Here is an 18,354-nt window from a genome sequence, read left to right as displayed (position 1 = left end):
TATCGCCGTACTCTCCTGCCGGGGCCTGGGCGGCCAGGAGTTGACCCGTTCTCTCTCGTTCGACAGGCGTCCAGGTATTATCGCCGTACTCTCCATGTCGAACGAGCGACCAGGAACAGACTCCCGTCCTCTCCCGTTCTCCCGACAGGCGTCCAGGTATTATCGCCGTACTCTCCTGTCGGGGTGCTAATGCTATCCAAGAGCGGCCGTGGTCCTTACCTCGTCCTCTCTCTCGGAATAGCAAATAGGCCGAGTCCCTCCGTGATCCCTCTATTTATATAAATTCGTTGCTATCCGCGAACGTGAAATCAACACCCGGTCGTTAAGCGTGATTCGACTTTTCGAGCGCTCCCCTCGCGTCGCTTCCCCGCGTGATTGCCTACAAACTCCCTTCGCGAAACTTCTAGAAGCTTGTCGTTCCGCGTTTTGTTTTACTTTTCCGTCTCGAATTTTCTATACATGCTACACAATAAAATTAATAAGTTGAAAAAAAATTATTTGTATCCATAAAAAAATTGTTAAATGATTTTTAAATGAATAATAATATGCATTTCCTGCTAATAAAGAGTTCTGCCAAAGGAAATTTTCGTGCATCGTCAAATAAAAATGTAGTGAAATGTGCCGACTTGTCCGCACTGTGTGCCGTAACGAAAGGGTTAATAACAATAAAATGTTTGTTACAATTCATAATTCTGCCAGGGGAACATTATTAATCGCTTGCAAATAGTTTGCTGATGAAAACAAGTCTAAACACGCCACAAATCCGATAAGTTAGACGGTGCCAGTATTGAAACGTTTCCTTCGAAGTTCATCGACCAATTTTATTTCACTAGCTTTTTTTTTATTTAGCATTTGAAACCCTTCTGGGTTTATTCTGCTTTACAGGAATAATAATATAAGTGGGTACAATAATATAGAATACAGAGATAGCACAAGAAGAGTACAATAATAATACAATTGAATACGATAACAATGTCCGTTAATACTAAATATGTAGATTGCAATTTTTGAAAAAGGAATGAATACAAAGACAAGCTTCAATATTTGGCTTCGCTATAAGTGTGTCTACATTAAGAGGTAGTTGAAGGCCCATACTAAGTAGGGCCTTTGTTAGCTTGCGTCTTTGTGGATTATACAATTCGCATTGCCATATTATATGGTCAAGGGTTTCGCAGTTCCGATTGCATTTGCACTGGCTATCATTGACAATACCTACTCGCGCTAGTGAAGCAGCCAGGTTATAGTGATCGGAACGCATTCTGTTAACTGTAACAATAAAACTTCTCCCTAGTTTTAAATGGGCGAACCAGGGAACAGGGCTTTCATTAAAAAATGTTTGAAAGAATTTTTTACCCTTAAAGAAACCTTGGTTTTTTATAACTTCGAAAGTACGATCTTTGGCTTGTTTTTTTAAACTTCTCAAATAGATCAGTGTAGGGAACCGCAGGAATATTTACAGTGTTCATTGACGTTGTCGACTTAGCTGCCCTGTCCGCATGTTCATTGCCTTGAATTCCGATATGCGACGGAATCCAGAACAATTTAACGAAGCTGTTATGATTATTATTGGTAGCATTGGTATTTCCTTTTGATTTCAAGGATGTATGGGTTAGGGTTAATATCTACTTTGGTGCTTTCCAAAGCCTGGAGCGCGCTGAGAGAGTCCGAGAATATGAGAAAACTGAGATGTTGATCTTCCAGAGCAATATCAAAAGTATCATTTAGGGCAATAGATTCTACGGTGTACACAGATGCAGATGGGTTAATGGAGCGAGTTATTTCGAGGCTAAGTTCAGGACAGATACAAGCCGAACCAAGACAATTGGCCCCAGAAATTTTACTACCATCCGTGTAAATAGTGGAGCAGTCACTGATCCCAAACGCATCCTGAAGAATATTCTGAGCACTATTTGTAGTTTTTATATCAGTACCCAGTTCGGTACCAATTGGGATTGAAGTTATGAAAGTTTTATAATCATGACAATAGATATTAGTTTCACGAATGTTGGATGCATTGTGCTCTAGAGCAGACGTGAGACATCTACAGAGCAATCTGCGTTGTCTTGAGGTCCTTTTGCTTTTGTACAAATTATAATAAGTTCTGATGGCCCTGAGGGTGAGAGAGTTTCGATTTGTTAAGATCTTGGCCATGAAACAGTAGCATAGCTGGGAAGCGCGCTCTTTAATCAGAGACAGTTTTGACTCTCCTATCAAGATATTAAGTGGAGTAGTTTTTCGGTAGCCTAAGGCAAGTCTAATCGCGGTATTTTGAATGCTTTCTAATTTTGCAGTTAGGTATTTTTGAGAGGGAAAATAGATAAAGGAGCCATAATCTATAGTGGAACGAATGAAGCTTTTGTATAGCGTGATGAGCGTTTCAGGTTCGGACCCCCACCATGTACCACGAAGATATTTGATTATATTGAGAGCTCTGGAACATCTCTTTATGACTAAATCAATATGCATTTTAAACAGAAGTCTATAGTCAAAGACAATACCTAAAAAGCGAACAGATTCACTAGAGACTATACTGCAATTACAGAGTTTAATTTGTGTAGTGCCTGGCAATATTTTTTTATTGTTAAAACGAATTAGTTTGGTTTTATGCGGAGTGAGACTAAGCCCAATTTGGTGGAGGTTTTTGCTGATTATGTTAATGGCATTAGTTAATGTACTCTGGGCTCTTTTGTCTATTTTAAATTTCACATATATTGCGATATCATCTGCAAATTGTGATACGTAGACATTGCGAGGTACATTTCTTGTTATGTCTGAAACATACAGAATATACAGCAAGGGACTGAGCACTCCTCCCTGTGGAACACCCCTGAAAACTAGCCTGGGCTTAGATGGAGAGGTAGCCGAATAAATTAGTCTTTCGTGTGTCAAGAACTTAATGAACAAAAGCAGATTTCTAGGACAACCTAAGTCCGCCAGTCTCGCCAATAAGATATTACAATCAACATTATCGAATGCGCCTTGAACATCCAGAAAGGCAGCTAACACTTCACTTTTTTCCATAAAGCCTTCCTAAATTTTTAGAGTCAGTGTTCAGGATTCAAACTGTGGAATTCGGTGCCTATTGTCTAACTGGCGACCGCTATTTCATACGGTTTTTGTCGCGTATGTCAACACGCGGCAAGAGCGCGTGTCGCCGTTGCTCGACACCGCGTAGCAACCGTTTCAATTCTCATTGGCAGAATTTCACAGCTTGAATCCTTCAAATTGAGACAAACAAGGATCGTCCGATGTGCGAGCTCCAATCACGGTGCTCTACATTCGACGGTCTTTGTTATTTAAGGCACCTGCGTATGCCTTCACGCTCTCTTAACGTTCTGAACGCTCATCAATCGCAAGGTATCGCTCTAGCACGTTTGCTCGTCTGTCCGCTCTCGTCTCGATAAGTAGAGATTCTCATCTCTCGCGCTCTAAGACTCTCGCGATTTCGCATTAGGGTCTCTTTATACTTGCCGGGACCGGAGGGTTTTACGTAAGGACTATAGGTCCAAATGCCGTGTTGCCGATTATCTGTCGAAAAACGGGCGCCGTCGTCCCGGCGTTGGAGCAATCCCACCGGCCGCCGTTGCCCGTCGGCTGAGCAAGCGGCTGATCATTACCAGATGGCCTTTCGAGACCGCGTTGACAGTTCCCTGCTGTGCGTGGCACAAAAAAAAAAAGGTTTCTCGGGGCTCTACAGCTCCTTAGGTAAACTATCGGTATCCCTCCTCTACAACATTATGGAAATAGGAACCGTTCCTGCCTCTTCGTGAAACAGCATCACACATGCTTATATATTAACCTAAATTGTACATATATTGTAAAAACGAGAATAGTTTTTTTTTTAAGGAAGTATCCACGTTAGGAAGGGGATCATGCCTTGTGAATTCGATCATTTTTGGGGGACTATGTCTTGAATTTTGATGACATTGAAATATGTTGTGGTCCAAGTGAAAGTGGAAGAAATCCTCAGGACTCAATCACATGATAATTTGTAGAATAAGAAGAATTAATTCCACATAAATTGCATCGTTTTGTCTTACGACACGAAAAAATGTACATGGAAAACTTCTGAATTCTTGTCCATAATGACTTAAAGATGATTAGATGCAAGGTTCTCAGGCAGGAATGCGATGGCGTATCTATATCTTGGTCCAATGAGACGAGACAGTAGACGTAAACATAAGCGCTCGAGTGCGACAGAGTTGAAGTTACCCTTACAAGACAATTAGCAAAGGACGCACGCTGGGTGCTTCACTGCCTCGGTCTCGTTGGACAGAGCAGCATAGGTACGAATGCGCGGCCGATTGGATCAGAGTGCAAGGGACAGGCCTCGTTTCACACGTACTTTCGACTACAGCGGTCACACATACTATGTAGCGTGTTACGTCGAAGCCAAAACACTGGGACTGCGGGCGCGGCTGAGATGGGCATAGGCGGACCTAACGATAAACTCTCCAAAAATGGTGACACTATCCACTATCCTGCGATGAAATCCAAATATTTTCAATATTCTTCATATGAATTACTATTTTCAAAAACTATTTTAATTATCTATTGCATTGAATAAAATATTTTCGAAGTTGCACGCATGCTTTAAAACAAATAAGATTATTTACTATTTCATTTTTGGGTTGGACAGGCCTGATTTATGATGTACACAGGCTTGCGAAAGTAATCGAACGCCCTTTAAAACAGCATAACTTTTTTTTAATAGGACCAAACGACATGACTTTTTCTTGAGCAATTAGAAAAGTTGGTTTACCGAATGACGCGCAAAAAAAATTTGGAGTAAACACTGCTGCTAGGAATTCTAAAAGCAAAGGAAAAAGTCAAATTGGACAGCGTGGGTGACAATCGCTGTTCATTCAGGTATCTTCCTTGGGCCTGATTATCCCTGCCATCCCTTGCGCTCGAGGCGCACCTTTACGGGACTGCTAGGTGTGACCGTGCAGGTTTTATGATTAAGGGTCGGCATGACCCTTCAGAAATTGGGGGGTTTATGATGACATCATTTGCTATTAAGGCTGGGAACGAAAGATTCTGAAGGACGAGACATGCAATGTCTAAAACATTCTGATGGATTCCAATATTATTTTCATGACATAAAAAAGAGGCAATGTCAGCAATTCGACGACAAATGGGAGGGGGCAGCGTAATGATTTGTGCCGGCATCTGTTATTTCGGCAAGACAATCATCAAGTTCATCCACGGAAGAATGAATAGTGTCCAACACATAAATTTAATCGAAGAACAAATAAATAATCATGCAGAACGCATCTCGGGACCTGATTACATGTTTAAAATTGCTGGGCAGAACTCGTTCGCGGCGTATACGCGAATGGAAAGCAGTATCAACACGTAGAAGAATTGAAAAATGCAATTATACGCGAATGGGTTACGTTAAGGCGCGTACAGACCTGAACATTTCGACGAACATTGCGCCGAACAGCGAACGAAACGCAAAATCGACATTCATTTCGGCGAACCGAACGGCGCAATGTTCGTCGAAATGTTCAGATTTGTACGAGGCCTTTGATGTACGTTTAAAAACCGACAAGTGATGGATCCACAGCGCGCACGAACGCAAACGGGTAGGGCTTGTAAATCTGTTTGCAGGACAAATCGCATAATTGACAAAACCGACAGTTCGCACAAGTGCGCGCACTTGTCAATTATGCGATCTGTCCTGCAAACAGATTTACAAGTCTTACCCGTTTGCGTTCGCGCGCGCGGTCGATCCATCAGTTGTCGGTTTTTCGACATACATCAAAGGGAGTGCACGCAAATTTGTTTGCAGGTATGTTCGAAACACAAAAAAGCCGGCAAATGTGCGAACGTGCTGAAATCATTGAAAAATTATTCCTATTTACTGATAAGTATCATTATGAATATATATTTTGCGTAATAATTTTTTAAGTAAGTTTAGTGCAAGTTTCATCCCAATATCTATATGCATAGATATATATATGTCGGAGGCTGGGCGGACTCTTCCGTCCTCGGACCCGTCGGAGATTGTCCGTCGTCGTTCTCCATCGTTTCGCTCCTTTCGCGCTTACGCGAACGTCGTATGGACTCTACACGTACACGCGATGCCGGATCGCGTAGCGCAACGAGAGACACGTCAACGAGCACACGGGCCGCACAGAATGTTCGCGTACGTCTTTTTGTTCTTTTACTGTCGAGAAGTCGCTTTCCTCAAAGCTAGTCTTCTCTCTACCGTCCCGGAAACTATTCTGTCGCCCGTGGTCACGTTCAACAGGGTCCCAGCCCATCATTCCAGGTACCCTGTCTCGCATCTCCCTTTGCCCCGCGCGCGAAGAGGGGTAGCGCAGGTACGCAGGGACTGTTTTATTGCCCCTTCGCAGGGCAATTATCAGGGTACGGTAAATCGTTATTTTACAATTAAACTAAGTCCTATAGGCGTTACGCGTTGTTGCCGACGGGGTGCATCGCTGCCATCACGCCCCGACATATATATTTCTTCCTCGTCATTTTCAAATTTTTAAAAAGGCCTTTGATATAAAAACATTGCGGGGGAGAGGCAAAAAGGAGAGGTGAGGATGGAGAAGAGGAAATAGAAAGGGAAGAGATCAGCAGGGTGGTGAAGGGTTTGAAAGAGGGAAAAGCGGCAGGTGGGGATGGGATACCGAACGAGGTGTGGAAGTATGGAGGGGAAGAAGTGGAGGAGTGGCTATGGAGGGTGTGCAATAGGGTATGGAAAGGGGAAGGATGGCCGGATGACTGGACGGAGGGGGTAGTGGTACCAATAGCAAAGAAAAGGGAAAGTAGAAAGGTGGGGGACTACAGGGGAGTAACGCTAACGCAAACGGCATATAAGGTGTATGCAGCGATTTTGGCAGAAAGACTAAGGAAAGAAGTGGAGGGGAAGAGGATACTGCCAGACAGTCAGACGGGTTTCAGGAAAGGGTTGGGATGTATGGATAATATTTACGTGCTTAACCATATAGTGAATAGGCAGGTGAGGAGGAAGGAAAGAAAGTTGGTAGTGTTGTTTGTAGACCTGAAAGCGGCGTTTGACTCGGTAGATAGGGATGTATTGGTGGGGGAGTTGAGGAGAAAGGGGGTGAGGGAAGGGTTAATAGGGAGATGTGAGGAGATTCTAAAGGAAACGAGAGGCAAGGTAAGAGTAGGGGACGAGGAAGGGGAAATGTTTTGGACAGCAAGAGGGGTGAGGCAGGGGTGTCCGCTAAGTCCTCTGCTGTTCACGCTGTTATTGGCGGACATAGACGAGGAACTCGAAAGGGGTGGATGGGGAGGGGTGAAAGTGGGAGGAAGAAAAGCATACACTTTAGCGTATGCGGACGATATAGCGATGCTGGCGGAAGAGGAGGAAGGGATGAAAGGGATGATAGGGGTGCTAGAGCGCTATATGGATAGGAAAAGGCTGCAGCTAAACGCGGAAAAGTCAAAGATAATGAGGTGTAGGAGGGGAGGGGGAAGGTGGAAGAAGGTGACGTGGATGTGGAAAGGTAAGGCACTAGAGGAGGTCAGTAGGTATAGGTATCTAGGATATGTAATAAAGAGGGATGGGGGTCAGGAAGAGCAAGTGGCGGAAAGGATAAGGAAGGGGGCGGCAGTGATGGGACAAGTGTGGGGAATAGGGAAGAGGAGGTTTGGAAAGGACTGCGGTAGGAGGATTTGGCTTTTTGATAAATTAGTGTGGCCGGTGATGAGTTACGGAGTAGAAATATGGGGGTGGAAGGAAAGGGAGGGTATGGAAAGGATGCAGGAGAGATACCTAAAGTGGGTGTTAGAAGTAGAAAAGTGTACGCCAGGGTACATGGTTAGGGAAGAATTGCAAAGAGAGTTAATGAGGGGCAGGGCGGGGTTGAGGGTGTGACGTAAACTGGGTGAAAATACTTGAAAGAAGGAGAGTGGGAGTTACCCAGCTCTTTATCCCGTTCTTTACTGACAAAAAGTATAAGTTTATTTAAGACAAAGTTACAAAACGGAGGTTCAGCCAAGATTGACTGCCCTGGGAATGTTCCCATACTTATAGCTTGACCTTATTGATTAGTAATGCATTTTTTTGGGTGCTTTCGAAATCAGGCGGATGTGATTTGACTAATGCTGTTGCGTACGCGTGTATCGAGAAATGCTGTGGTGTCGAGGTGAATGCTCGGGGAATGCTGACTTGTGCAAATGACTCGGGAAATGCTGTGGTGTCGAATGGAATATGATCTGGTATAGCTCGGGGATTTTTAGGACGTTACATACCCCCCTTCTTAGATTGATTTTGGTCCTCCAAAATTTTACTTCCTCTTGAGGATGGACTTGTGGAATCTTGCTCTTCCGGATTCAAAGGTAACACGCCCGTCTCCTGTATCGGAAGAGAACTCTATTGTTGGTACCTCTGTACAAATGTTTCGCGATGCTGAAGGTACAGGTGCCGGTGTTACATTGTTAATGGTTTGCGCATTGTTCTTAGTTTTATAACATAATAAATGGATGCAAAGTTTCTTAGGTAAACAATTAAAGATTCCTATCTTATTTAATACATATACGCCTAATAGTCCAAGGGAAACATAGCCTGCTATTTGTAATGTTGTGAGTCCCCAATGTTTAATGCTTTCGATTCTATGTGAATAAGTCAATTGGTTTGTCCTGTCAGTTATCTGGTCTAGGGTATTCTGGTAGCTGTTAATGTTACTGAAGATTTTTGGTGTGCTTTCTAAAGTGTCTAGTATCAAATGTAAGTCCGTGTCGTTTCCTAATGGTATGGTTTTAATCCTGGTCTCGTATGTTATGTTAATTTTTGTAGCTCCTATTTTCATATGGTTGTCACCGTATATTAAGTCGCATGTTTCAGCAGATCGTAACAATGATGGGTTTTTGAGTTTGACAGTCGTTGTTGTCTTTCCACAAATTACAATAATTTCGAATGGTTTCTCTGGAATGGCTATGTATTGATTTTCTGCCTTTAGAGGTACAAAGGTGATCTCTTCTATCTTGAATACTACATACTTGCAGGTGTTTATACTGTTTCCAAAATTTATGAGCTCCGAGGCGCAATCGGGTCTCGCTGTCCTATCATGTATAGGTTGATTTTGTTTGCAAAGAGTTATACCTGCTTTAGTTCTACAATATTTTTCTAAGTATTCTGCGTCTACGTTGATATAGGTAAGCCCTGATGTGAAATAAATAGGATGTTCTACGAGCGGTGCCAAAAACGCATTGTTACGTTCACTCGGTATAGGATATATGCGGACTATATCCCATTCTGCGTTAATTATTAATGGTACTGAGATTTTGAAGAATATTTTGTTATTTAGTGTAAATACTTTGAGTGCAGCTATGTCTAGAATAAATTGAAAATTTTCTTTCTTAGGTTCTATAGCGGAATTAAGTGCCTTATGTGCCAAAGCTTTGCCAAAATTGTTTATGAAAATTTCGTGGTCTATGATCTGTGGACTAATTATCCCTTGTTTAGCCATTAATATCACGTTAAGCGTCTCGTCAAGTTGAAATTGTAAGTCATATATAGCGCTTTCTGTTCTGATAAACAGTTCTGTGATCAATTCATCTCGATTGGTTGCTTGTTCTAAATCCTTAAATGCTAAACTCAAATTCTCAATGCGTTTGATTCCGTCCGAGCTTATGATTTTTCTAATTAAAGCGGTCTGATTGCTTACAATGGTTTTCAGTTCGTTTCCTTCGTTGAACAGTTTGTCGATATTCGCGTTTATTAATTCTAAATCGTTATTGTCTAATGTACCGAATAAGCTCTTGGATACTGATCCTATAATATTTAATAGCCCTCTCTTATATCTACTATGTGTGATTAATTTTAGGTGTAGCGCTAAGCTATCCAATTTTTCTATTCGTTCGTTTAGTGAATCAATCTCGTTCTTTAGTCTGCAAGCTTCTTTACATTGTATCTGAATACCTTTAGTATACATCTTAACTTGATTAAACCTTATAAATACATCGTCTATGTTCAATCCTATGTAAATATCTACTTCTGAGTTATACAAGTATGCTTTATTGATTTCCTCGTGGAATATCGAGCTGTCCTCTAAGGGTACTATATCTAATCCGTATACGAGGTTCCCGGTAAAGGTGATGGTGACCGTCCTGCAAAGTAAGGTTTTAATCGGTTACCGTGTATCTTTTTAACTTGGTTGTCGACAAAAATTTCATAGTACGGTGTGTTGACTCTTTGTATCCTATATGGTCCTAACCATTCAACATCTAACTTGTCTTTTTTATGATCGTTGTGTACTAACACAAAATCTCCTTCTTTAAATATTGCCTGAGTCCTGACAATCTTTCTTCTTTGGTCCCTTTGATACCTCTTTTTACTCTTCAACAGAGTTTCTCTAGCCAGTGTCAAATATCTATTCAATTGTTTTTGCCAAAGTGAAAACATTTCATCGTAGGTGAAACCTGTGGTTCTCGCGATGGATGAGGGTAGGTTAGCTTTTCTACCGAAGGTGAGTTCGAAAGGTGTAAAGCCAGTTGCTTCATGAATAGAAGTATTGTATCCTAGACAAATAAAGTTCAGAACATCGTCCCATTCCTTGTCACTGTCATGTAAGCTAGTTCGTATTAAATCTTTTACTGTAGCATGAGTTCTTTCTAAGGATCCGTTGGATTGGGGATGGAAGGATGTAGTCTTTACGTGTTTGATTTTAAATGCTTCCTCGAATTTTGTCATTAGTTCGCTAACAAAGTTTTGTCCCTGGTCGGTGAGTATTGTTTTAGGTGCTGAAAATATGTATATGTAGTGGTCCAGTAATGCATTAAGTATCGACTCTGTCTGTTGTGTTTTTAGGGGTACTAGTATGAGGTATTTCGTTAGGTCATCGTGTATAGAGAGTATAAATTGATTTCCTTTTTTGGTCTTTGTCATTGGGCCTATGATGTCCATAGCTATTTTATCGTTCGGTTGCATTGGCGTGTCTGATATTATTGGCATTTCTTTAGGTCTAATTCTTGTTAATTTTTCCTTTTGGCAGGCGTCGCACCTCTTCACATAATCTTCTATCTTCTCCATCAGGTGTGGTATTTTGAATTTGTCCTTTATTCTCTGATAGGTCTTCAGTATTCCGAAGTGTCCGGTGGCGTCATTGTGGTTTTCTTTCAGTATCGTCTCTATTTCTTCTTCCGTCAGTTCTTGTATCGGTTCCCATGCGAAGTAGATCGTTTTATACCGGTCGTTGAAGTACATTAGTATGATCTTGATCCTATTTTTCTCCATTTCGGTTAGTGCCTTGTCTCCGATTCCAATCTTCGTACTTTTCTGCAGTATTTGGTATATTTTCTTCAGCCAGTTTATTCTGTCGTAATTGCCTAGTTCCGTTTTGGTTAACTGATAGAACGAATGGTCATTTGGTACGATCTTTAAACGCGCTGGTATTGTTTCATCCTTTTCCCATTCGTCGAAAATCTTTAAGTGGTTTTGAATTTCAGGATCTTCTTCGTCTTGTTGCCTGGTGATTGCATGTACTCTTGACAACGCGTCCGCGGCTGTGTTATCCTTTCCTTTTGTATATTCGATCTCGTATTCGTACTCTTCCAATTTCAGTCTCCATCTCATTAATCTTGAAGAAGGATCTTTACAGTTGTTTAACCATTTGAGTGCTTGGTGGTCGGTGCGTATGACGAACTTCCGCCCTAATAGGTATTGTCTCAGTCTCTTTACTGCCCATACGATGGCCAATAGTTCTTTTTCTGTTGTCGTGTAGTTTCGTTCAGGTGCGTTAAGTGTTCGCGATATATAACAACATGGGTGTCCGTCTTGTGATAGTACTGCTCCTATACCTTCGTTACTGGCGTCTGTCGTTAGTGTAAATTGTCTGTTAAAGTCTGGGTATGTCAATACGGGTGCTTCACATAGCTTTTGCTTTAAGGTTTCGAAACTGTTTTGTTGTTTGTCTGTCCAGTGGAATGGTACGTCTTTTTGGGTCAAGTCTGTCAATGGTTTAGCGATCTTTGAAAAGTTCCGTATGAATTTTCGATAGTATCCGGATAATCCTAAAAATGATTTGATTTCTGTCGGTGTTGTAGGTACTTTAAAACGTTCTACAGCTAGTATCTTTTTAGGGTTTGGTTTGACTCCTTCCGCGGTTACTAGGTGTCCAAGGTATTCTAGTTCAGGTTTTAAAAATTCGCATTTGTCTGGCTGTATCTTTAGTCCAAGTTCCCTGAGTCTCTGAAGTACCATAGCTAAGTTTTCGTTGTGTTTCCCTATTGTGTCTCCGAAAATTATTATGTCATCTAAGTAAACGAAGCAGTGTTTATTAACTAGTCCTCTAAGTGCTGTGTCCATCATTCGTTGAAAGGTAGCTGGTGCATTCTTAAGTCCAAAAGGCATTCTGTTATAGTGAAAGTGTCCCTGAGGTGTACTAAAGGCTGTGTATTTTTTTGAGTCAGGATCCATAGGAATTTGGTGGAAACCAGAGGATAGGTCTAAGGCCGAAAAGAATTTAGCGTTTCCTAATTGACTAAGTATGTCGTCGATGTCTGGTAAAGGGTAAGCGTCTTGGTCTGTCAATTCGTTTAATTTCCTAAAATCGATAACTATTCTCCATTTCTGTTTTCCTGAAGCATCTGCCTTTTTAGGTACCACCCATACAGGAGAGTTGTATGGCGAATCCGATTCTTCGATAATTTTCTTATTGAGCATGTCATTCATTTGCTTCTCGATTTCGAGCTTGTGACATTCCGGAGGTCTATACGATTTAGCGTTAATGATTTTATTTTCTTTCAAAGTTATAGTGTGTTTAGCAAGGTTAGTACAGGGTAGGGTATCGGTTTCTAAGTTGAACACGTCTAAGTAATGGATTAAAATTTTCTCAATAGGTTCGCGAAGGTTTTTCTCTATATGACTTGTTCTCACTATGGCTTTGAATTTCCCAATTTGGTCTATGTCGTTTATGTTATAAATTTGGTTAGAGATATCTTTGTTTGTCTCACCAAAGTTGAAGAAGCATACTCGCGTTGGTCTGCCTTCGAGATAGATTGTCTGAACTTTGACTTCTCCTGGTTGTACTGTAGCTGGTTTCTGAAAATATAGCACATTGTCGTTAAGCTTGATTTTATCATTAGAGATTTCATATTGGTACTTTTCTAAGCAAGGTAGCCCTATGATTCCGTCTTCTATTAAAGGAAAGTCGTCTGGTATAACAAAGAATTTATGTGATTGGTCAAAGATTCGAATTTTAACGTATCTGTCTGTAGTGTAACGGTCTTGTCCCATAAAAAATGTTCGCGGTTCTGTTTTGTTCATAACGCTATTAATTTTTGATTCTTTAATTAAATTTATTCCTGCTCCTGTGTCGATGAGGTGTATCCGTCTTCCTCCTGATGTATTGAATGTGGTGGTAAGAAGTCTTCCTGTTGTTGTATTGACTCGAATTCTTGGCCGTTCTCGATCTCTACTCTGTTTACCCGTGGTGGTAGGTTTCGCTGGCTGGCTGGTGGAAAATTTCCATTCGGACACTGGTTGGCTATGTGTCCCGAGCGATTGCACTTGAAGCATTTTATTGCTGCGTGTTCAGCTAATGGTGTTCGTTCGAGGCGCCTGAAGCTGTTTGCTGCTGCTGACTGCGCGATTGTTCGTACCGTAGGTCGTCGCTCGTCGTAGCGTCTTGGTTGTTGTTGATTAGCGAAGCGGTTGGTGTTCACTGCTCGTTCCGATCGTGATGCTGCTGGTCGCTTCCATTCGTTTTGCTCTTCTCGTAGATAGCGTTCGATTTCCGCTGCTTTCTTCTCGGTTTCGGCTAAAGATTGAGGTTCGTTTGCCAAAAGCGTTCGTCCTATTTCTCTTCTGAGTCCTTTCAGATAGATTCTATTCACTTTCTTCATTGTTGCTTCCATCATTATGCGCCTGGTTATTGGTTGCGGATATTCGTTGGTAATGGCATATGTTAGCTTGTTCAATACGCGTCTGAATCGGATGTTAAAGTTCTGTACACTTTCTTCTTTTCCTTGCTTGATTTCCCGCAGTTGCTCGCTGTATTCGTCTGTGGTTACCTGAGTTGCCACGTTTGATCGTAACGCTTCGTATAGTTCACCAAAAGATTCTATTTGTAAATTTCGTATCCCTTGGGCCGCTTTCCCAATGATTTTCTCTACTTTAATGGCTTTTAATAGCAATTCTTTTTCGGTGCACATGTTGCGCATGGAACGTACTTCTTTAATAAAATCTTCTACCCCAATATCGTCATCTCCGTTTAGCGTTGGAATATACCGTATAGCATCCTTGGCTCGTAGCGTTGGAGTACAGTCTGTTGTTCGTTCAGAAGCTTCATCGTTCACATCATTATTGATTGTGACTATCGGTGGTGCTGTTCGAGTTGTGGTGGTTTGTTCAGCTCGTTCTTGTTGTATGGCTGTACTTGCACCATCGTCGCCCGTTATTAGGGATCCGAACTCGTCAGTTGTCACTGTTCTAATACTTACGCTCATCCGTAGATCAGCGAGGTTCTTGCCGAGGATCTCTATTTCCCTAATACGTTTTTTATTTTCTTCGTCAGCTTGTTTCGTTAGTAGCACGAATTGCCTTTGAACTTCCGACATTTCTTTTTCATGTCGTTCGTTTTGCTTTTGCATAGCATCTAGGATTGCTCTTAGATTGGGGTCTACACCTGTAGAGGTTGAAGCTTGTTCTCTGTTCTTTGTCATTATTGTAACCTTTTCGTCGTCTTGAATCTTGACTGCTGATGCTACTACCTCTTACGCGGTAATAAATAAATGAAGCCAGAGTTTTACCTTAGTGATTGCCGTAGCACGGGGCGGTTCCGTAGAAAGCTCCAAATCGACTGGTTCACTGGATTCGTTATAGTGCAGTTGTCTTCAGAGTTGACCGTAGTCCCAAGGAGTGGCTCTTCCGTAGTAGAGTTGTCGTTGGTTTACTTGAAGATCGATTTGCACTATCCTGGCAGGATCGCCAAAATGTGACGTAAACTGGGTGAAAATACTTGAAAGAAGGAGAGTGGGAGTTACCCAGCTCTTTATCCCGTTCTTTACTGACAAAAAGTATAAGTTTATTTAAGACAAAGTTACAAAACGGAGGTTCAGCCAAGATTGACTGCCCTGGGAATGTTCCCATACTTATAGCTTGACCTTATTGATTAGTAATGCATTTTTTTGGGGGCTTTCGAAATCAGGCGGATGTGATTTGACTAATGCTGTTGCGTACGCGTGTATCGAGAAATGCTGTGGTGTCGAGGTGAATGCTCGGGGAATGCTGACTTGTGCAAATGACTCGGGAAATGCTGTGGTGTCGAATGGAATATGATCTGGTATAGCTCGGGGATTTTTAGGGCGTTACATTCTCGTGGTTTTCATTGAGAAATGACACCTTTCTTGTAGAACATATTCAATTCACATACAAACTCACATCTATACATAATCAATCAGAATTCTCCATTCTTCTGAAGGGTTCATTTTGAAGGGGAAATTTCAGGGAATGTGACCACATTTTTTCCAACATGTGAATCACTGGCTCATCATCGAAAAAAAACGCAAAAAAAGAATTTGTTTACACTTTCCTACACTATAAAGTTACTTGTCATGGTCGAAAACATTATTTTACAACAGCCGTATCCTTTCCAAATTAAACAAAAAGAAGTGTAGCTGAAGTGGAGAAACAGTTCCGGTGATAATAATTCGCAAGCGAAGCCCGTTCATCGACAATGTAGGCAGAAATTGCAAACTTCGCCTGTAATTTCTAAAAATAGTCCTCAAGCTGCAAAAAAGAAATTATTGCTAAACCTCTTCTACTGCCACATGGACAACAACATATTTCATTCTAGTTAGTTACTGGAATATAACGGATATTTCGAAACAAGCCTGACGTTACGAGCCGCGTAGCGGCAAGTGCAAGGGTCAGAAACCTTTTCAAACTATCGCTTCAATATTGCAATGAGCAGTTTATAAATGGTCAATTGTGATTCCCAAAGGTTCAATACATGTCTGTACAGAGCCCAAATTTCGAATTTCCACCTCATCGGGGTGTAGTTTACAATATTCGGCAGCATACATATCGTACATACGTAAAACTGTACTATCGATCTGCATTATCGACCGTATTCTATCGCAACGTACAGTGTTTGCCGCGGAGAGACCGTGGCGCTAGTAACCTGAACCGCAAAATTGTGCCTTTTTTTCTAGTCATTTTACGTCTTAAATAAGTAAGTAATCAATTAAAAATGCATACCACCGTGTTTGTACATGTCTTCGCTATGTCTGTATAGAGCCCTTTTTTCGATACGAACTCTAAATCTCGCGAAATTAAGAGAATCTCTCAGCGACAGCCATCTTGTGACGTCATACTTGCTTCAGAATTCGAATTTTCTGCCGAATATTCTTAATTACTCCGCGATGAGGTAGAAATTCGAAATTTGGGCTCTATACAGACATAAATTGGACTTTTAGCAAACACAAGTGACCACTTTTAAACTGCTCATTGCAATATTGAAGCGATAGTTTGAAAAGGTTTTGACCCATGCATAAGCATATGGATTTCAAACCCTGCCGGCCCCCTTAAGGGCCCGGACTGCCAAAAGTAGAGTGACTACTTTACCGACAAAATACGGTTTTACGTGCCTCAAGTTTTCGTCCTTAAATAAGAATATATTGTCGCTGATAAAGGGCTCATTCGAAAGAGGAAGGTTCAATCTAGTGCGGGCTGGTCACGAGCTGACGAGATTATGCAGATATTTAGAAATATAAGCGTTAGAAGTAGGCCAAAAATTTACGATGCGCGTGCCGTGGAATTCAAGCATTTTTATGCATGGCTTTCTAGCCTCAGAATTCATGATATCGATAATATAGAGCAAAAATGTGACAGGTTTAGTTGAGCTGGAGCTCATCAGGTGGCGCCTAAGTAGAAGGACTGTCGAAGTGGGATTGGAGGAAACTGCAAGCGTAGATTGTGGTTATGTTCGACGCCTTAAGGTCGACCCACACAAGACCGGGACGGGTCCGGGGACGTTTAGCCGCTAGATTCGAAACCAGGGTGTAGGGTTTGAGTCGACGGGGCTTCAGTGTTCCAAACTATATTTCTGCTCGCCCCGGTTGGGTCATTATCTCGAGCGTTTGACCATTTCCAGAAGGCCTTTCGGGAGCGCGTTGACAGTTCCCTGCTGTGCATGGCACAAAAAAAATGTTTTTAGGGCCTTCACGGTTCCTTAGGTAAACTATCGGTATATCCCCTTTACAATACCATGGAAATAGGAAACCTTCCTGCCTCTTGGTGAAACATCATACATCCTTGTATTGTATGTAAATTATACATACATATATTGTAAAAACGAGAATAGTTGTTATTTTTTTTTTAAGGAAATATCCACATTAGGAAGGGATTCCATGTGAATTCGATCATTTTTTGGGGACTATGTCTCGAATTTTGATGACATTGAAGTATATTGTGTTCCAAGAGAAAATGGGAGGCGGGGGTTGAGCCGGGTTATCACAAAAGACTGCTGTTCTCAAATAATTTATTTTTTCCTTGGTGAATGTCATTTCTTAATTAAAAAATATTAGAAATATCTTTGTTTTGCAAATTTTACCACTGGTTCAAGTGTGAAAAAATTTGAATAAATATGGCTGTATTTTACGTTTCTTCATCTTTCTCTTTGAAATTTCGTTTTGTAATTCGCGGAGCCGCAAAACTATTTATTGTACTATTCATTATTTTAGGTTCATAAAATTGCTGGATATTCTTTAGACATTCTGAAGTAAGGGTCGCTAGCGAAAAAATGTATGTATATGGAAAACTCCTAAATTCTTGTCCATGATGGCCTAAACATGGTTAGATGGAAGGTTCCCTGGCAGGAATGCGATGGCGTATCTATATCTTGTCCAATGAGACGAGACAGTAGACGTAAACATAGGCGCTCGAGTGCGACAGAGTTGAAGTTACCCTTACAAGACAATTAGCAAAGGACGCACGCTGGGTGCTTCACTGCCTCGGTCTCGTTGGACAGAGCATAGGTACGAATGCGCGGCCGATTGGAACAGAGTGCAAGGGGCAGGCCTCGTTTCACGCGTATTTTCGGCTACAGTCGAAATATTAGCTACAGCGGCCACACATACTATGTAGCGTGTGACGTCGGAGCCAAAACACTGGGACTACAGGCACGGCTGAGATGGGCATAGGCGGACCTAACGATAGACCCCCCAAAAATGGTGACACTATCCATTATCCTGCGATGAAATCCAAATATTTTTAATATTCTTCATATGAATTACTATTTTGAAAACTATTTTAAAAATCTATTGCATTGAATAAAATAGTTTCAAAGTTGCACGCATGCTTTAAAACAAATAAGATTATTTACTATTTCATTCTTGTGGTGGACAGGCCTGATTTATGATGTACAC

General features: G+C 41.5%; 1 protein-coding gene across 1 annotated transcript; it reads right to left on the bottom strand.

Annotated features, from left to right (window-relative positions):
- Positions 1 to 13,284: 13,284 nt before the first annotated feature.
- LOC143355021 (uncharacterized) lies at positions 13,285 to 14,649 on the bottom strand. The gene has a single exon (XM_076789459.1). It carries the CDS (start codon positions 14,647 to 14,649, stop codon positions 13,285 to 13,287), a length of 1,365 nt encoding a protein of 454 aa, XP_076645574.1.
- Positions 14,650 to 18,354: the final 3,705 nt, after the last annotated feature.

This window comes from Halictus rubicundus, chromosome 6 (genome assembly GCF_050948215.1).
Source record: "Halictus rubicundus isolate RS-2024b chromosome 6, iyHalRubi1_principal, whole genome shotgun sequence".
NCBI lineage: Eukaryota > Metazoa > Arthropoda > Insecta > Hymenoptera > Halictidae > Halictus > Halictus rubicundus.
The sequence above is the reverse complement of the archived record's forward strand: the minus strand, read 5'-3'. Positions and strand labels throughout refer to the sequence as shown.